Source organism: Cherax quadricarinatus, chromosome 19 (genome assembly GCF_038502225.1).
Source record: "Cherax quadricarinatus isolate ZL_2023a chromosome 19, ASM3850222v1, whole genome shotgun sequence".
NCBI lineage: Eukaryota > Metazoa > Arthropoda > Malacostraca > Decapoda > Parastacidae > Cherax > Cherax quadricarinatus.
The window spans coordinates 25,886,698-25,905,784 of record NC_091310.1 but is presented as its reverse complement, the minus strand read 5'-3'; the positions used below and the strand labels follow the sequence as shown (position 1 = coordinate 25,905,784).

Here is a 19,087-nt window from a genome sequence, read left to right as displayed (position 1 = left end):
CTTTTCTGTCTCCTTTTTTAAAAATGGAAACTACATTTGCCGTCTTCCATACCTCAAGTAGTTGCCCAGTTTCAGGGGATGTGTTGAAGATTGTGGTTAGTGGCACGCACAGCATATCCGCTCCCTCTCTAAGGACCCACGGGGAGATGTTGTCCGGTCCCATTGCCTTTGAGGTATCACTGTCCCTTAGCAGCTTCTTCACCTCCTCGTTTGCAAAGTGGAGTGAGTTGCAGGGGTACAGTGACTCTCAAGCCTTTCTCCTCCTCCTTATCTTCCATAAGCAAAGAAGAGTCTTCAATAAAGGTATGTAAATACACCTACCATCCGACTTACGACCTGCTCGACTTACAACCACTCAACTTACGACCGTGTTTTTTATGCCAAATTTCTGGGAAATAAACAACTATTTGTGTTGCACACAGTGTTTATCCTAAACCTTACAGTATAAAATACAGTATACAGTGGACCCCTGCATAACGATTACCTCCGAATGCGACCAATTATGTAAGTGTATTTATGTAAGTGCGTTTGTACGTGTATGTTTGGGAGTCTGAAATGGACTAATCTACTTCACAATATTTCTTATGGGAACAAATTTGGTCAGTACTGGCACCTGAACATACTTCTGGAGTGAAAAAATATCGTTAACCGGGGGTCCACTGTACTAACAACATAAAAAGTTAAGTAAAACATGAAGTACCAAAATAAAACAATAAAATAAAGTCATTACAAAAATATTTTGTTGATATTCAGTAGTAAAGTTCGACTTATGACCATTTCGACTTACACCGGTTTCTCGGAACTGAACTCGGTCGTAAGTCAGATGGTAGGTGTACAATTAATCCGTTCCAGACACCCAAAAATATTCACAAAAAATACATTTTTTTCAAGATTAATTATAGTTTTACATACACAAAACAATGAGAACTAAATTAAGAACGTTTGAATCACTATTACATACCTTTATTAAAGACTGTTGTTGGCTTGTGGAAGGCAGGGAGGAAGAGTGAGGGAGGGCAGATTATTGTTTGGAGGGGGGATTACCCCTCCATAAGGACTTTAAGTAACAAGTCCCTCTCTGGGGTTACTTCCCTTCTTTATCTTTTAATGCCACTAGGACCAGCTTGAGAGTCACTGGACCCCTGTCACACAAAATAACTGTCCAGAGTGCTCTGTTTCTGATGTCTCTTTAAGATTTCCCTAAAATGGGACATCGTTTTATCACTGAACATGTTGTAGATATGGCTTGTTTCAGCTTGGTCAGGGTGATATTTCTCCACAAAATTTTGCCCCTCATTCCACTTTGCACAAATGTCCTTAATCACTGAAGAAGGCACATCCTTCCCTCTTTCTTCCTCCTCCTCCTCTGAAGCAAGTTCCTCAGCTTTGGTCTGTTGCTGTTCCAGTTGAAGGTGTTGCAGCTCTTCAGTGGTTAGCTGTTCCCTGTGGTCCTCCACCAACTATTCCACATACTTGCCACTCACATCCAACCCCATGGACTTCCCCAATGCCACAATAGATTCCGCAACAGGCAGAGGGTCGACAGGTTCAGGGTCAGCCTCAAACCCTTTCAAAATCCTTCTTAAGGACACAGTCTGGCCACAATTGTCTCCAAGAAGAGTTAAAAGTCCTGGAAGTCACTCCCTGCCGAGCCTTACCCATAAGCCTTATGCAATGGAGGATACTGAAGGGGTTCCTCCAGAACTCTCTTAGAGTCAATTCTGTGTCCGAGGTCACTTCAAAGCTCTTTTGAAACATTGCTTCTGTGTAGAGCTTTTTGAAGTTAGAAATGACCTGTTGGTCCATGGGCTGAATGAGAGGAGTGATGTTAGGAGGCAAGAACTTCACTGTTATAAAACGGAATTCCCTAGACAATTGGTCTACCAAGTTTGGAGGATGAGCAGGAGCATTGTCCATTACCAGGAGGCACTTGAGTGGCAATTTACTTTCCAGGAGGTATTTTTTCACACTCGGGCCAAACGCTTGATGGATCCAGTCAATGAAAAGTTGCCTCGTGACCCACATCACACACAATTTACTCTTGACGATATTATTTTTCTTGAACACACTGTGATTTTCAGTGATACACGAGTAAAGGCTTCACTTTGACATCCCCACTAGTGTTAGCACAGAACAAAAGAGTTAGCCAGTCTTTCATAGACTTGTGTCCTGGGAGTGCCTTTTGCTCCTGCGTGATGTAGGTCCTCTTGGGCATTTTCTTCCAAAACAGGCCTGTTTTGTCACAATTGAACACTTGTTTGGGTTGGAATTCTTCAGTCTGTACGTACCCTTTGAATTCCTGCACAAATTTTTCAGCTGCACGTTTGTCAGAACTTGCAGCCTCCCCATGCCTTACAACACTGTGTATGCCACTACACTTCTGAAATCTCTCAAACCAGCCTCTGCTGGCCTTAAATTCCCTAACATCATCACTAGTACCAGGCATTTTCTTTACGAGATCCACATGCAACTGCCTTGCCTTTTCACAAATGATCATTTCTCAAACACTATCTTCCCCTAAATGTGTTTCCCTGATCCACAACAACAACTACTTCTCCACATCTTCATTAGTTTGTGATCTCTTTTTCGTTAACAGGTTTACCCTTCGCCACATCAGCTTCCTTGATTTGTTCTTTCTTTGCCAGGATAGAAGTGATTGTTGATTTGTTTTTGCCATATATCCTGGCAAGTTCCAGGACCCGTACACCACCCTCATATTTTTCTATTACTTCCTTCTTAAATTCCATCATGTTTTTCACTTTCTTTACCAAAGGAACTTTACTAGGAACTTTCTTGGGGCCCATGGTGACTTATTTCACAGTTGTACTTAATAAAAACCACGAAAAACAATGGATTTTAAGGAAATGTTTGGATGAATGCGTGGAGTATATGCTCACTCGCTGACAGACAAAGGGAGACTGACTCACCAAAGCCCGGCATCCCAGCAGGAGAGGCAGGCTAACGCATCTAATATGGCCAATATACAAAGCAACGACCGAAATACAAAGCATATAATCCTAGCATATAATTTTAGGCATTGTGTATAGTACATTTTTATTATCAAGCACTAAACCTACTAGGTCACACAGCTGTGTATAGTACAGCATGAGTATGTACTTCATTCCATTCTAGTTTTAAATATGATGAGACAGGTTACAAATGGTGAGTTAGACAAATTCAAATAATTTACATAGGTTTGCCTTAGTTTTATGATGTGCATTTTATGGAGTACAACAGTATTTGCTGAATAAATTGACAACATAATCACATTTTTAACCCTTTCAGGGTTTCAGCCGTACTAGTACGGCTTACGCGCCAGGGTTTTTGACGTACTAGTATGCCTAAATTCTAGCACCCTCAAATCTAGTGAAAGACAGCTGGTAGGCCTATATATGAAAGAATGGGTCTATGTGGTCAGTGTGTGCAGTATAAAAAATAATCCTGCAGCACACAGTGCGTAATGAGAAAAAAAAACTTTGACCGTGTTTTGGGATTAAAACAGAGACTTTGTATTTTTGTATGGTATTTATTGTTGTATTCTAGTTTTCCTGGTCTCTTTGTATAGAATGGAAGACATATTACAGAAATTGAGATGATTTTGACTGATTTTACAATGAAAAGTACCTTAAAATTGAGCTCAAAGTAGCAGAAATGTTCGATTTTTACCAAATCATGCTAAGCGTCCAATACACGTCAACTGGTGAGTCTAATATTCTTTCACAAGTGTGCCGATATTATGTATACCATTTTTTACACTAATGCAGTAGTCTGCATAACAGTAAATCTTCTATTTTTTGTGAGAATAAAAATCCAAAGTGGAAAGAAAAAGAATGTAAGAGGGGCCTGGGGACATGACTAATGAACAGAGGAAATGTCATTTTAGTGCCAGGAGTGTCTTTCTTGTTTATTCTGGACCCTATTTGGAAATTGGCATCTTTGGAAATTTGTGCGAAAGTGGCAAAATTGCTAAATTCTGACCACTGTATTGGATAGTTGAAATCGATAAATGGGTGGTTTCTTGCACTCATTCGATAGAAAAAATGGAGTTCTAGCAAAATATTCATGACTTTTGTCAACTAGTCCAGTGGAATTGGCCGAAAATAGGGGGCAAAGTGGGCAAAATCGCTGATGCATGAACATCGTCGAGACCGCTAACTTCGCGAGAGCATAATTCTGTAAGTTTTCCATCAAATTTCATACTTTTGGTGTCATTATGATCGGGAAAAGATTCTCTATCTTTTCATATAAAATGGTTTTTTTTTGAAATTTGGGCGACCCTGAGAACAAGTTTCTGAGAGGGCCTGTCGACCCTGAAAGGGTTAAGAGAATAGAGAGGTTAACAACTCCTTTTATCTAGTGTATAATACAGAGCAGTGCTGTGCATGAATTTATAGCATAAGGCCAAGATACATTATATGCCACTGTATAATTAACAACAATTTACTGTGTTAATATATTAATTCAGCATCTTGTTTTTTAACCCTTTCAGGGTTTCCGACCTACTAGTACGGCTTACGCACCAAGGTTATTGATGTACTAGTACGCCTAAATTCTAGCACCTTCAAATCTAGTGAGAGAAAGCTGGTAGGCCTACATATGAAAGAATGGGTCTATGTGGTCAGTGTGCACTGTATCAAAAAAATCCTGCAGCACAGTGCATAATGAGAGAAAAAAAACTCCGACCGTGTTTTTGGTTTAAACCAACGACTTTGCAGTGTATTTTTGTATGGTATTTATGGTTGTATTCTAGTTTTCCTGGTCTCATTTTATAGAATGGAAGACATATTACAGAAATTGAGATGATTTTGACTGATTTTACAATGAAAAGTACCTTAAAATTGAGCTCAAAGTAGCAGAAATGTTTGATTTTTGCCAAAGTTCAAAAATAAACAAATCATACCAAGCGTCCAATACACGTCAACTGGTGAGTCTAATATTCTTTCACAAGTGCACTGATATTATTTATACCATTTCTACATCATTTCTACACTAATGCAGTAGTCTGCATAACAGTAAATTATCCATATTTTTGTGAGAATAAAAATTTAAAGTGGAAAGCAAAAGAAATGTAAGAGGAGCCTGGGGACGTGACTAATGAACAAAGAAAATGTTATTTTAGTGCCAGGAATGTCTGTCTTGCTTATTCTTGACCCTATTTGGAAATTGGCATCTTCTGAAATTGGTAAAATTGCCAATTTCTGACCACTTAATTGGATACTTGAAATCGATAAATGGGTGGTTTCTTGTACTTACTCGATAGAAAAAATGGAGTTCTAGCGAAACAGATATAATATTTGTTGACTAGTGCACTGAAATTGGCCGAAAATAGGGCTCAAATTGGGCGAAATCGCTGATGGGTAAACATCGTTGAGACCGCTAACTTCGCGAGAGCATAATTTCTTAAGTTTTCCATCAAATTTCATGCTTTTGGTGTCATTATGATCAGGAAAAGATTATCATTTCATAAGAATTTTTTTTTTTTTTTTTTTTTTTTCTGAAAATTTTTTGACCCTGAGAATGAGGTTAGGAGAGGGCCTCTCAACCCTGAAAGGGCTAAGTTATAGTTGTGCTGCAATATTCTGTAAGCCTTGAGAATCAGTACAAGGTTAATAGTCATTATATTTGGTGAAAATAAAAGCATACCAAAGGAATTCTTTACTCATTTATTATTTTTCATATCCTGATTATTAGCTTTTAGTTTGTGGTCACATTTCAGTTAGAATTATCTGAATTGTGCTTCATAAATGAATGAATAATGTAATGTACAATAATTAGAAATGCATTTGTTTTAAATACTTTAACAATATTTGTATTTTGTGTACTTTGCAGAGAGGAGGCAAAGGAGATGTTTTACCATGCATACACTGCTTATATGGTGAGTGTTACTAGGTCATTAGTAAATATTGCTAATCATAATGAATATTTTGTGTGACAGTGTATACATGAACAGTTTAATTGTTTGTGGTACTGTAGGGAGTGAGTTTATACTTCATTGCATACTTATGTTGTATACATGGTTATATATTATAGTTTGATCCATATTTATGTTGAATACATGAATATATGGTAGTAGGTTGGTAGACAGCAACCACCCAGGGAGGTACTACCGTCCTGCCAAGTGAGTGTAAAACGAAGCCTGTGATTGTTTTACATGATGGTAGGATTGCTGATGTCTTTTGTCTGTCTCATAAATATGCAAGATTACAGGCATGTCTTGCTACTTCTACTTACACTTAGGTCACACTACACATACATGTACACATTTATTTATACACACTCATCTGAGTTTTCTTTGATTTTATCTTAATAGTTCTTGGTCTTATTAATTTTCCTTTTATATCCATGGGGAAGTGGAATAAGAATCTTTCCTCCGTAAGCCATGCGTGTTGTAAAAGTCAACTAAAATGCCGGGAACAATGGGCTAGTAACCCCTTTTCCTGTAAAGATTACTAAAAAGAATAAGAAGAAGAAAATTGTCAAAGTGGGAAGTCTGAATGTGCGTGGATGTTGTGCAGATGATAAGAAAGAGATGATTGTGGATGTTATGAATGAGAAGAAGCTGGATGTCCTGGCTTTAAGTGAAACAAAGCTGAAGGGGGTGGGAGAGTTTCAGTGGAGAGGAATAAATGGGATTAGGTCAGGGGTTTCAAATAGAGTTAGAGCTAAAGAAGGAGTAGCAATAATGTTGAAGGATAAGCTATGGCAGGAAAAGAGGGACTATAAATGTATTAATTCAAGGATTATGTGGAGTAAAATAAAGATTGGATGTGAAAAGTGGGTTATAATAAGCGTGTATGCACCTGGAGAAGAGAGAAGTGTAGAGGAGAGAGAGAGATTTTGGGAAATGTTGAGTGAATGCGTGGGGAGTTTTGAATCAAGTGTGAGAGTAATGGTGGTTGGGGATTTTAATGCTAAAGTGGGTAAAAATGTTATGGAGGGAGTAGTAGGTAAATTTGGGGTGCCAGGGGTAAATGTAAATGGGGAGCCTTTAATTGAGCTATGTGTAGAAAGAAATTTGGTAATAAGTAATACATATTTTATGAAAAAGAGGATAAATAAATATACAAGGTATGATGTAGCACGTAATGAAAGTAGTTTATTAGATTATGTATTGGTGGATAAAAGGTTGATGGGTAGGCTCCAGGATGTACATGTTTATAGAGGGGCAACTGATATATCGGATCATTATTTAGTTGTAGCTACAGTTAGAGTAAGAGGTAGATGGGAAAAGAGGAAGGTGGCAACAACAAGTAAGAGGGAGGTGAAAGTGTATAAACTAAGGGAGGAGGAAGTTCGGGTGAGATATAAGCGACTATTGGCAGAAAGGTGGGCTAGTGCAAAGATGAGTAGTGGGGGGGTTGAAGAGGGTTGGAATAGTTTTAAAAATGCAGTATTAGAATGTGGGGCAGAAGTTTGTGGTTATAGGAGGGTGGGGGCAGGAGGAAAGAGGAGTGATTGGTGGAATGATGAAGTAAAGGGTGTGATAAAAGAGAAAAAGGTAGCTTATGAGAGGTTTTTACAAAGCAGAAGTGTTATAAGAAGAGCAGAGTATATGGAGAGTAAAAGAAAGGTAAAGAGAGTGGTGAGAGAGTGCAAAAGGAGAGCAGATGATAGAGTGGGAGAGGCACTGTCAAGAAATTTTAATGAAAATAAGAAAAAATTTTGGAGTGAGTTAAACAAGTTAAGAAAGCCTAGGGAAAATATGGATTTGTCAGTTAAAAACAGAGTAGGGGAGTTAGTAGATGGGGAGATGGAGGTATTGGGTAGATGGCGAGAATATTTTGAGGAACTTTTAAATGTTAAGGAAGAAACAGAGGCAGTAATTTCATGCACTGGTCAGGGAGGTATACCATCTTTTAGGAGTGAAGAAGAGCAGAATGTAAGTGTGGGGGAGGTACGTGAGGCATTACGTAAAATGAAAGGGGGTAAAGCAGCTGGAACTGATGGGATCATGACAGAAATGTTAAAAGCAGGGGGGGATATAGTGTTGGAGTGGTTGGTACTTTTGTTTAATAAATGTATGAAAGAGGGGAAGGTACCTAGGGATTGGCAGAGAGCATGTATAGTCCCTTTATATAAAGGGAAAGGGGACAAAAGAGACTGTAAAAATTATAGAGGAATAAGCTTACTGAGTATACCAGGAAAAGTGTACGGTAGGGTTATAATTGAAAGAATTAGAGGTAAGACAGAATGTAGGATTGCGGATGAGCAAGGAGGTTTTAGAGTGGGTAGGGGATGTGTAGATCAGGTGTTTACATTGAAGCATATATGTGAACAGTATTTAGATAAAGATAGGGAAGTTTTTATTGCATTTATGGATTTAGAAAAGGCATATGATAGAGTGGATAGAGGAGCAATGTGGCAGATGTTGCAAGTATATGGAATAGGTGGTAAGTTATTAAATGCTGTAAAGAGTTTTTATGAGGATAGTGAGGCTCAGGTTAGGGTGTGTAGAAGAGAGGGAGACTACTTCCCGGTAAAAGTAGGTCTTAGACAGGGATGTGTAATGTCACCATGGTTGTTTAATATATTTATAGATGGGGTTGTAAAGGAAGTAAATGCTAGGGTGTTTGGGAGAGGGGTGGGATTAAATTATGGGGAATCAAATTCAAAATGGGAATTGACACAGTTACTTTTTGCTGATGATACTGTGCTTATGGGAGATTCTAAAGAAAAATTGCAAAGGTTAGTGGATGAGTTTGGGAATGTGTGTAAAGGTAGAAAGTTGAAAGTGAACATAGAAAAGAGTAAGGTGATGAGGGTGTCAAATGATTTAGATAAAGAAAAATTGGATATCAAATTGGGGAGGAGGAGTATGGAAGAAGTGAATGTTTTCAGATACTTGGGAGTTGACGTGTCGGCGGATGGATTTATGAAGGATGAGGTTAATCATAGAATTGATGAGGGAAAAAAGGTGAGTGGTGCGTTGAGGTATATGTGGAGTCAAAAAACGTTATCTATGGAGGCAAAGAAGGGAATGTATGAAAGTATAGTAGTACCAACACTCTTATATGGGTGTGAAGCTTGGGTGGTAAATGCAGCAGCGAGGAGACGGTTGGAGGCAGCGGAGATGTCCTGTTTAAGGGCAATGTGTGGTGTAAATATTATGCAGAAAATTCGGAGTGTGGAAATTAGGAGAAGGTGTGGAGTTAATAAAAGTATTAGTCAGAGGGCAGAAGAGGGGTTGTTGAGGTGGTTTGGTCATTTAGAGAGAATGGATCACAGTAGAATGACATGGAAAGCATATAAATCTATAGGGGAAGGAAGGCGGGGTAGGGGTCGTCCTCGAAAGGGTTGGAGAGAGGGGGTAAAGGAGGTTTTGTGGGTAAGGGGCTTGGACTTCCAGCAAGCGTGCGTGAGCGTGTTAGATAGGAGTGAATGGAGACGAATGGTACTTGGGACCTGACGATCTGTTGGAGTGTGAGCAGGGTAATATTCAGTGAAGGGATTCAGGGAAACCGGTTATTTTCATATAGTCGGACTTGAGTCCTGGAAATGGGAAGTACAATGCCTGCACTTTAAAGGAGGGGTTTGGGATATTGGCAGTTTGGAGGGATATGTTGTGTATCTTTATATGTTTATGCTTCTAGACTGTTGTATTCTGAGCACCTCTGCAAAAACAGTGATAATGTGCGAGTGTGGTGAAAGTGTTGAATGATGATGAAAGTATTTTCTTTTTGGGGATTTTCTTTCTTTTTTGGGTCACCCTGCCTCGGTGGGAGACGGCCGACTTGTTGAAAAAAAAAAAAAAAAAAAAACATGGTCATTGATAAAATAGCTTCCATATCATATTAAAACACTACCCTACTCTTGGGTTAAAGTTTCTGCAATTTTGTTTTTGTTTGGCAGGACAATGCATACCCAGCAGATGAGTTAATGCCTCTCAGTTGCAAACCAAGATGGAGAGAGGTGGAGCAATCCAGAGGAGACATAGACGAGACTTTAGGAAAGTAAGTACAATACTGTACTTGTACAGATTTTCTGGGAACTTACAGTACCTTAAGTGTTGACATTCTTTCAGATTTAATGTTTAAATGATTTGCTTGTCAGTTCCAGGGCTCATTACTCCAGCAGTCTGGTCCCAGACCAGTCAGGCTATTGGTGCCAGCCACATATGGTCCAGTGTGAGCACCACAGCCTTGCTGGTCAGGCTGCTGGCAGTTACCTATTCAAGATGTCTAGGAGTCTGTTGGTAATTCCCCACATAAGTGAAGGGAAAGTGTCTTTTTTCATTAACTTAAGTAGTGATAATGATTCATTGGGATTGGTTTTTACTAGTGCTTGTTATAAATTTTAATGAATTTGTTGTTTAAAAATATTCAGGTAGACCTAACATAATGTGGGAGTTACGCTTCTGAAATTGGCGGTTTATATAATTTCATGCTGTGAAAAAAAAAAAAAAGGGGGTTACTTTCACAACATCTCAAAAAACCCCAGGCTTTTTTTTTTTAACCCTTTCACTGTCGGTGCCGTAGTACTATGGCTTGCAAGCCAGTGTTGGTGCCGTAGTACTATGCCAAAATTCTAGCAGTTTGAAATCTAGCAGGAGAAAGCTGGTAAACCTACATGGGAGAGAATGGGTCTGTGTGGTCAGTGTGCGCAGTATAAAAAAAATTGGGGAGGCTGCAGTGCATTGTGGGAGTGCTAATTCAGTATGCCCTGTTCACCCATGCTTAGCGGTAAGGAATACCTCACTCCCTGGCAAAATGGGACTCTTCCTTTCCCAAGTGATAGCTCTAACACAGATTGAAGTGTCAGTGAAGATAATTCTCATGGTTTTGAGGAGTTTGTGATCAAACGCAATGGCCAGGTTACCAGAAATAGTGCTGAAAACCCAGACGATCATCAGCCTTCCTCCTCTGGTGCTGGGCCATCTCATTCGTGTTCACTTGTTCCGCAGCGAAAGAGGACACACACATTTTCCCATGTCTCAAAGAATAAGTAAGTTTATTCAGGTATACATAAATACAGTTAAACAGATTATCATACATAGCAGCATATGTGTAGATTACCTAGGATAACCCAAAAAAGTCAGACAAAGTGACTTATTTCCATGTGGGTCATGGGCAAGGCAGCGATGATGGTGGGGAAGGCAGTATGGGTTTGTGTAAATAACATAGCAGCATATGTGTAGATTACCTAGGATAACCCAAAAATGTCAGAGAAAGTGACTTATTTTCATGTGGGTGGTGGGGAAGACAGCATGGTTGGTGGGGACAACAACGTGGGTGGTGGGGAAGGTAGCGTGGGTTTGTGTAAACAGGTTTTGTAAACAATACAGTGGAACCTCTACAGTGGACCCCCACATAACGCTATTAATCCGTTCCTGAGAGCTCAATGTTATGCGAAATTATCGTGATGCGAATTAATTTTCCCCATAAGAAATAATGGAAATCAAATTAATCCGTGCAAGACACCCAAAAGTATGAAAAAAAAAAATTTTTACCACATGAAATATTAATTTTAATACACACAAAGTTAAGAAAACATGCACAGTTACATGACACTTACCTTTATTGAAGATGTGGTGATGATTGATGGGATGGGAGGAGGGGAGACTGGATGGTTTTAGTGTTTAGAAGGGGAATCCCCTTCCATTAGGACTTGAGGTGTCAAGTCCTTTTCTGGGGTTGCTTCCCTTCTTCTTTTAATGCCACTAGGACCAGCTTCAGAGTCACTGGACATCTGTCGCACAACATATCTGTCCATAGTGGCCTGTACCTCTCGTTCCTTTATGACTTTCCTAAAGTGTTTCACAACAGTGTCAGTGTAATAGTCACCAGCACGGCTTGCAATAGCTGTCTGAGGGTGATTTTCATCCATGAGAGATGCTATCGCCTGCTATCTGTTTTTCGTTTATCCACACCAATAACAGTCTCTCAACATCTTCTATCACTTGCGATCTCTGTTTCGAAAGCACAGTTAAACCTTTGGCAAGAACAGCTTCCTTGATTGCCGTTCTCTTGGACACAATAGTAGCGATGGTTGATTGGGGTTTACTATACAACCTGGCCAGCTCGGAGACACGCACTCCACTTTCATACTTAGCAATGATCTCTTTCTTCATCTCCATAGTAATTCTCACCCTTATTCCTGTAGGGTTGGCACTAGAAGCTTTCTTGGGGCCCATGGTCACTTATTTTTCAGGTGAAATCACTATAAAAAGGCTGTAATAATACGAAATGTTTCGATTGTATGCTTGAATGTTACCGCGGAGGCTGGCTTGTAAACAATGCCACTGGCAGAACAAGAGAGGCTGGCTCAGGCCGCATGGACGCGTCTCGGACGAATCGTGTTGAGTGAATTTTTTAGCGCTATGCGAGGCAAAATTTTAGCGATAAAATGTATCGCTATGCGGATTTAACGCTATGCGATGCCAACGTTATGCGGGGGTCCACTGTACTTGCGAGTTTAATCCGTTCCATGACCTTTCTCGCAACTGGATTTGCTCATTTGCAGAGTCAATTTTCCTCATTTAAATTAATTGAAATGCAATTAATCTGTTCCAGTGGTATTCTGTACTTTAATAATTTCGCTAATATCAACTCTATGGCTTATTTATATACAGTGGACCCCCACATACCGTACAATCTGCATACCGCTCGCTTTTTTCGCAAAAATTTTGCCTCGCATACCGCCCAAAAACCCGCTCACCGCTCTTCGTCCGAGACGCGTCCAATGTGCGCCCTTAGCCAGCCTCACATGTTCCGCTGGTGGCATTGTTTACCAGCCAGCCTCCCCGGTAACATCCAAGAATACAATCGGAACATTTTGTATTATTACAGTGTTCTTGGTGTTTTTTCTGGAAAATAAGTGACCATGGGCCCCAAGAAAGCTTCTAGTGCCAACCCTACAGCAATAAGGGTGAGAATTACTATAGAGATGAAGAAAAAGATCATTGATAAGTATGAAAGTGGAGTGCGTGTCTCCGAGCTGGCCAGGTTGTATAATAAACCCCAATCAACCATCGCTACTATTGGTGGTACAGCTGCTGCTGCTGCTGTACCACCGTCAGCTGCTGCTGTAGCATCGTCTGCTGCTGCTGTAGCATCGTCTGCTGCTGCTGCACCACCGTTTGCTGCTGCTGTAGCATCGTCTGCTGCTGCTGCTGCTGTACCACCGTCTGCTGCTGCTGTAGCATCGTCTGCTGCTGCTGCTGTAGCATCGTCTGCTGCTGCTGCTGTAGCATCGTCTGCTGCTGCTGTAGCACTGTCAGCTGCTGCTGCTACTGCTGCTGTAGCACCGTTGTTGGTGTGGCTTATTGAGAATACCAAGAAACAATTAACCCCAGAGGATTTGCCACCCAGGATAACCCAAAAAAGTCAGTGTCATCTAACTTATTTCCATTGGGGTCCTTAATCTTGTCTCCCAGGATGCAACCCACACCAGTCGACTAACACCCAGGTGAACAGGGAAAAATGCCTGGAACTAGTGCTCATATTGGTGAATTTAAAGCCAGCAAAGGTTGGTTTGAGAGATTTAAGAATCGTAGTGGCATACACAGTGTGATAAGGCATGTTCTGGAAGAAAATGCCAAACAGGACCTACAGTACTCAGGAGGAAAAGGCACTCCCAGGACACAGTGTCTCATCAGTCATTGCTGCATCTTCAATAAGGTAAGTGTCATTTATTCTTCATTTAGTAGAGTAGTACATGCACAATATATATTGTGCATGTACTACTCTACTATTGTGCATGTATCCTTCTCTTTGTGTGTAGGAAAATGTATATTTCATGTGGTAAAATTTTTTTTTTCATACTTTTGGGTGTCTTGCACGGATTAATTTGATTTCCATTATTTCTTATGGGGAAAATTCATTCGCATACCGACCATTTCGCATAACAATCAGCCCTCTTGCACGGATTAAAGTCGCTATGCGGGGGTCCACTGTACAGTGGACCCCCGCATAACGATATTAATCCGTTCATGAGAGCTCATTGTTATGCGAAATTATCGTTATGCGAATGAATTTTCCCCATAAGAAATAATGGAAATCAAATTAATCCGAGCAAGACACCCCAAAATATGAAAAAAAAAAAAACATTTTTACCACATGAAATATTAATTTTAATACACACAAACTGAAAAAGGCATGTACAGTTACATGACACTTACCTTTATTGAAGATCTGGTGATGATTGATGGGATGGGAGGAGGAGAGAGTCTTAGTGTTTAGAAGGGGAATCCCCTTCCATTAAGACTTGAGGTGTCAAGTCCTTTTCTGGGGTTACTTCCCTTCTTCTTTTAATGCCACTAGGACCAGCTTCAGAGTCACTGGACTTCTGTCACACAACATATCTGTCCATAGTGGCCTGTACCTCTCGTTCCTTTATGACTTTCCTAAAGTGTTTCACAACATTGTCAGTGTAATAGCCACCAGCACGGCTTGCAATAGCTGTGTGAGGGTGATTTTCATCCATAAAGGTTTGCACTTTCAGCCACATTACACAGATTTCCTTAATCTTTGTAGTAGGCAACTTCTTCAATTTCTCTCTCCCCTCCTCCGAACCAGTTTCCTCAGGTCTGGCCTCTTGCTGTTGAAGTTGATCTAGCAGCTCATCAGTGGTTAGTTCTTCATTGTCCTCCTCCACCAACTCTTCCACATCATCCCCACTAACCTCCAACCCCAAGGACTTTCCCAATGCCACATTGGATTCCTCAACTGGCATACTCCTCTCAGGGTTAGCCTGAAACCCTTCAAAATCCCTTTGGTCTACACATTCTGGCCACAGTTTCTTCCAAGCAGAGTTCAAGGTCCTCTTAGTCACTCCCTCCCAAGCCTTACCTATAAGGTTTACACAATTGAGGATATTAAAGTGGTCTCTCCAAAACTCTCTTAGAGTCAGTTGAGTTTCTGAGGTCACTACATAGCACCTTTCAAACAGAGCTTTTGTGTACATTTTTTTGAAGTTTGCAATAACCTGCTGGTCCATGGGCTGCAGGAGAGGAGTGGTATTAGGAGGCATGTCCCCATAAAGTCGCTCTGCCACGTCTGTAGGATGACCAGGGGCATTGTCTAACACCAGGAGGCACTTAAGGTCTAATTTCTTTTCAGTTAGGTAATCTTTCACAGTGGGGGCAAATGCATGGTGTAACCAGTCATAGAAAAAGTCCCTAGTGACCCATGCCTTACTGTTTGCCCTCCACAGCACACACAAATTAGCCTTGAGGATATTCTTTTGCCTGAACGCTCTGGGAGTTTCTGAGTGATACACTAATAAAGGCTTCACTTTGCAATCACCACTAGCATTGGAACACATCAACAGAGTAAGCCTGTCTTTCATAGGCTTATGTCCTGGGAGTGCCTTTTCCTCCTCAGTAATGTAGGTCCTGCTTGGCATTTTCTTCCAAAACAGGCCTGTTTCATCACAAACACTTGTTCAGGTTTCAGTCCTTCACTGTCTATGTACTCCTTGAATTCCTGCACATATTTTTCAGCTGCTTTGTGGTCCGAACTGGCAGCCTCACCATGCCTTATCACACTATGTATGCTACTACGCTTCTTAAATCTCTCAAACCAACCTTTGCTGGCCTTAAATTCACTCACATCATCACTAGTTGCAGGCATTTTTTTAATTAAATTCTGATGCAACTTCTTAGCCTTTTCACTTATGATCACTTGAGAGATGCTATCTCCTGCTATCTGTTTTTCATTTATCCACACCAGTAAGAGTCTCTCAACATCTTCCATCACTTGCGATCTCTGTTTCGAAAACATAGTTGAACTTATGGCAAGAACAGCTTCCTTGATTGCCGTTTTGTTGCCCACAATAGTAGCGATGGTTGATTGGGGTTTATTATACAACCTGGCCAGCTCGGAGACACGCACTCCACTTTCATACTTATCAATGATCTCTTTCTTCATCTCTATAGTAATTCTCACCCTTATTGCTGTAGGGTTGGCACTAGAAGCTTTCTTGGGGCCATGGTCACTTATTTTGCAGATAAAATCACCAAAAACACTGTAATAATATGAAATGTTCCGATTGTATGCTTGGATGTTACCGCGGAGGCTGGCTGGTAAACAATGCCACCGGCGGAACATGTGAGGCTGGCTAAGGCCGCACATTAGATGCGTCTCAGACGAACAGCGTTGAGCGGGTTTTTTAGCGGTATGTGAGGCAAAATCTTAGCGATAAAATGTATCGGTATGCGGATTTAACGTTATGTAAGGCCAACGGTATGCGGGGGTCCACTGTATCTCAGTTCATCTTATATGACATAATAAACAATATAAATAACATAGAAACCTGATATATACTCTAGAATGAATAAAATGTCATTATGTAACAGGTGGAGGCGGCCACAACCGCTCCCACTTTGTTGTGGTAAACACTGCCATCTAGTGACGGCCTTTTGAAGCCATCTATTATTATAATTATTATACGTAGTACATTATTATTATATATTATTATTATACATATTATTATTATTATTGTATTACAGTGGACCCCCGGTTAACGATATTTTTTCATTCCAGAAGTATGTTCAGGTGCCAGTACTGACCGAATTTGTTCCCATAAGGAATATTGTGAAGTAGATTAGTCCATTTCAGACCCCCAAACATACACGTACAAACGCACTTACATAAATATACTTACATAATTGGTCGCATTGGGAGGTGATCGTTAAGCGGGGGTCCACTGTATTATGCTATTATTATTATACTTATTATTATTATTATTATTATTATTATTATTATTATTATTATATAAATAATTTGTAATTTTTATTCACACAAAAAATATAAGATTAACTGTTATTCCTTAATGCAATAATTGTATAAATAATGTCAACCCATTCACGACTGCATATTGGAATGGACAGTGACGTCATTTGTTTACTCTGAAACAGCCAAGCAATGGACCATTTCTCCTAGGTTGAGCTCAATTTCAAGGTACTTTTCGTCGTGAAAGCAATCAAAATCATATCTATATCTGTAATGTATCTTCCATTCTATCAAATGAGACCAAAAAAATGAGAATACAACCATAAAAACCATTCAAAATTACCGCTAAGGGGTGGCTAATCGCTGAGAAGTGAACTCCCTTATTTATGCTTAGATTTCTTTCATTTTTGGTGTACGTTAAGAAGCGTCTTTCCATCATACATTGCCCAAGTTTAACCCGTAAACAGTCCAAACGTATATATACATTATCTACTGTAGTGCCCCAAATTTTTTGAGAAAAAAAAAATCGTTTGTTTTTAATAGGAAAAAAGAGCATGTGGTACCCAGGCATCCCCAATTATTTTAATATGGCACACAGTGAGTGCGCACACCCATTCTCTCATGTCTAGGCGACTCAGGCTTATCGTGGCAATATTAAATGTATGACACATAAAATGTATATATACGTTTGGGGCACTAGCGGTAAAAACGTATATACACGTTTGGACCATTTATGGGTTAACCCTTAAACGGTCCAAAGAAATTGACATTCAAATTCGTAGTGCTACAAAAGTAGATCTACTTTTTTTTACATATTTTCAAATATAACAAAAAAAAATGTAGATAAAAGTTTTTTTTTTACACGTTTTCAGATGTAAAACAAAAAAGATCTACATTTTTTTTACTTACTTTCAGATGTTGAAAAAACGTATATATACGTTTGGACCATTTAAGGGTTAAATAAGATAGTCCAACAAATAAATGAGACAATTCCCGAGATCAAGAGCAAGAGCCCCTCACTAGTGTCAAGGAACCTGCCTTGAGGTCTGCTCGCTTATGGAAATTTTGCTCGCGTATGGAAGCAAAAAATCGACCCATCGACTGCTTGTATTTGGAAAAACTCGCACGTGGACACGCTCGCAAGTAAAGGTTCCACTGTATATTGATAACAGTATTTGTGTGGTTATTGTGTTGCATACAACGAGTGGATATATATACATTATGCTTTACATTGGTCTCACAGGCCACAAAAGTTATTTGAAAAAATAAAATATTAGAAAAGAAAAGAAAAAATAGAATAAAAGTAAAAATAGTATTACCGAGTTAGCGGCAGTCGCCAGTGTTGCCATAAGTGGTTCACTTTGTTAACTTCATGCCTCTGTATCTCGCTAAGTACTGATCGCAATTTTTTTTTCTTATAAAACAATCAGAAAAATATTATTAAGATTTTGGTAATTTTTTTTTTTTTTTTTTTTTTTTAATATTTTTCAACACTGAGAGCAAGTTTGTGATCAGGGGCTTCGACAGTGAAAGGGTTAACCCCTTGAGGGTCGGTCATGTACTAGTACGTCATTGCAGCAAGGGTCGGTCACGTACTTGTACGTGTAAATTCTAGTGCCTTCAAATTGAGCGGGAGAAAGCTGGTAGGCCTACAAGTGAGAGAATGGGTCTGCATGGTCAGTGTGCTCAGTAGGAAAAAAAATCGGGCACCCAGTGGTGCATTGTGGGAATGCCATTTTAGTTTACCTTGTCCACCATGCCTCGCGGTAAGGAGCTCCTCACTCCTCGGCGAATTGGGACTCTTTTGTTCCCAAGTGACAGTTCAGATACCGATGGAAGTGTCAGTGAAGATGATTTCCTGGGCTTTGAGGAGTCTGTGACTGAGAATAATGAACATAATAGTGGTAATGGTGATGAAAATCTAGACGACCCTCATCAACCTTCCACATCTGGTGCTGGGCCGTCTTGTTCACGTTCAGTTGCGCCAGAACGAAAGAGGAAACTCGTATTTTCCGGTGCTCAGGACACAGGTGTGAGCAGTGGTGATGATAGTGATAGTGAATATGAGCTCCAAGCTCTTGAAAACAGTTCCAGTAGCGAGAGTAAAGTGGAATATTCTCCAGTGAAGCGTTAGTATATACAGTGGACCCCCGCATAACGATTACCTCCGAATGTGACCAATTATGTAAGTGTATTTATGTAAGTGCGTTTGTACGTGTATGTTTGGGGGTCTGAAATGGACTAATCTACTTCACAATATTTCTTATGGGAACAAATTCGGTCGGTACTGGCACCTGAGCATACTTCTGGAGTGAAAAAATATCGTTAACCGGGGGTCCACTGTACTTTATTTATTTATTTATTTATTCATTTATTTAATGTCTGTGCAAACAGTACATTGAGATTGTGTATATACA

General features: G+C 39.9%; 1 protein-coding gene across 3 annotated transcripts in view; it reads left to right on the top strand.

The window, feature by feature from the left end:
* Positions 1-19,087, top strand: part of Edem2 (ER degradation enhancer, mannosidase alpha-like 2) — a 285,175-nt gene that overhangs the window by 27,975 nt on the left and 238,113 nt on the right. For all 3 annotated transcript variants that reach the window (XM_070086564.1, XM_070086565.1, XM_070086566.1), the window contains 2 exons: positions 5,830-5,875; positions 9,850-9,950. In XM_070086564.1, the coding sequence (XP_069942665.1) occupies positions 5,830-5,875; positions 9,850-9,950 (147 nt within the window). The remainder of the gene's footprint in view (positions 1-5,829; positions 5,876-9,849; positions 9,951-19,087) is intronic.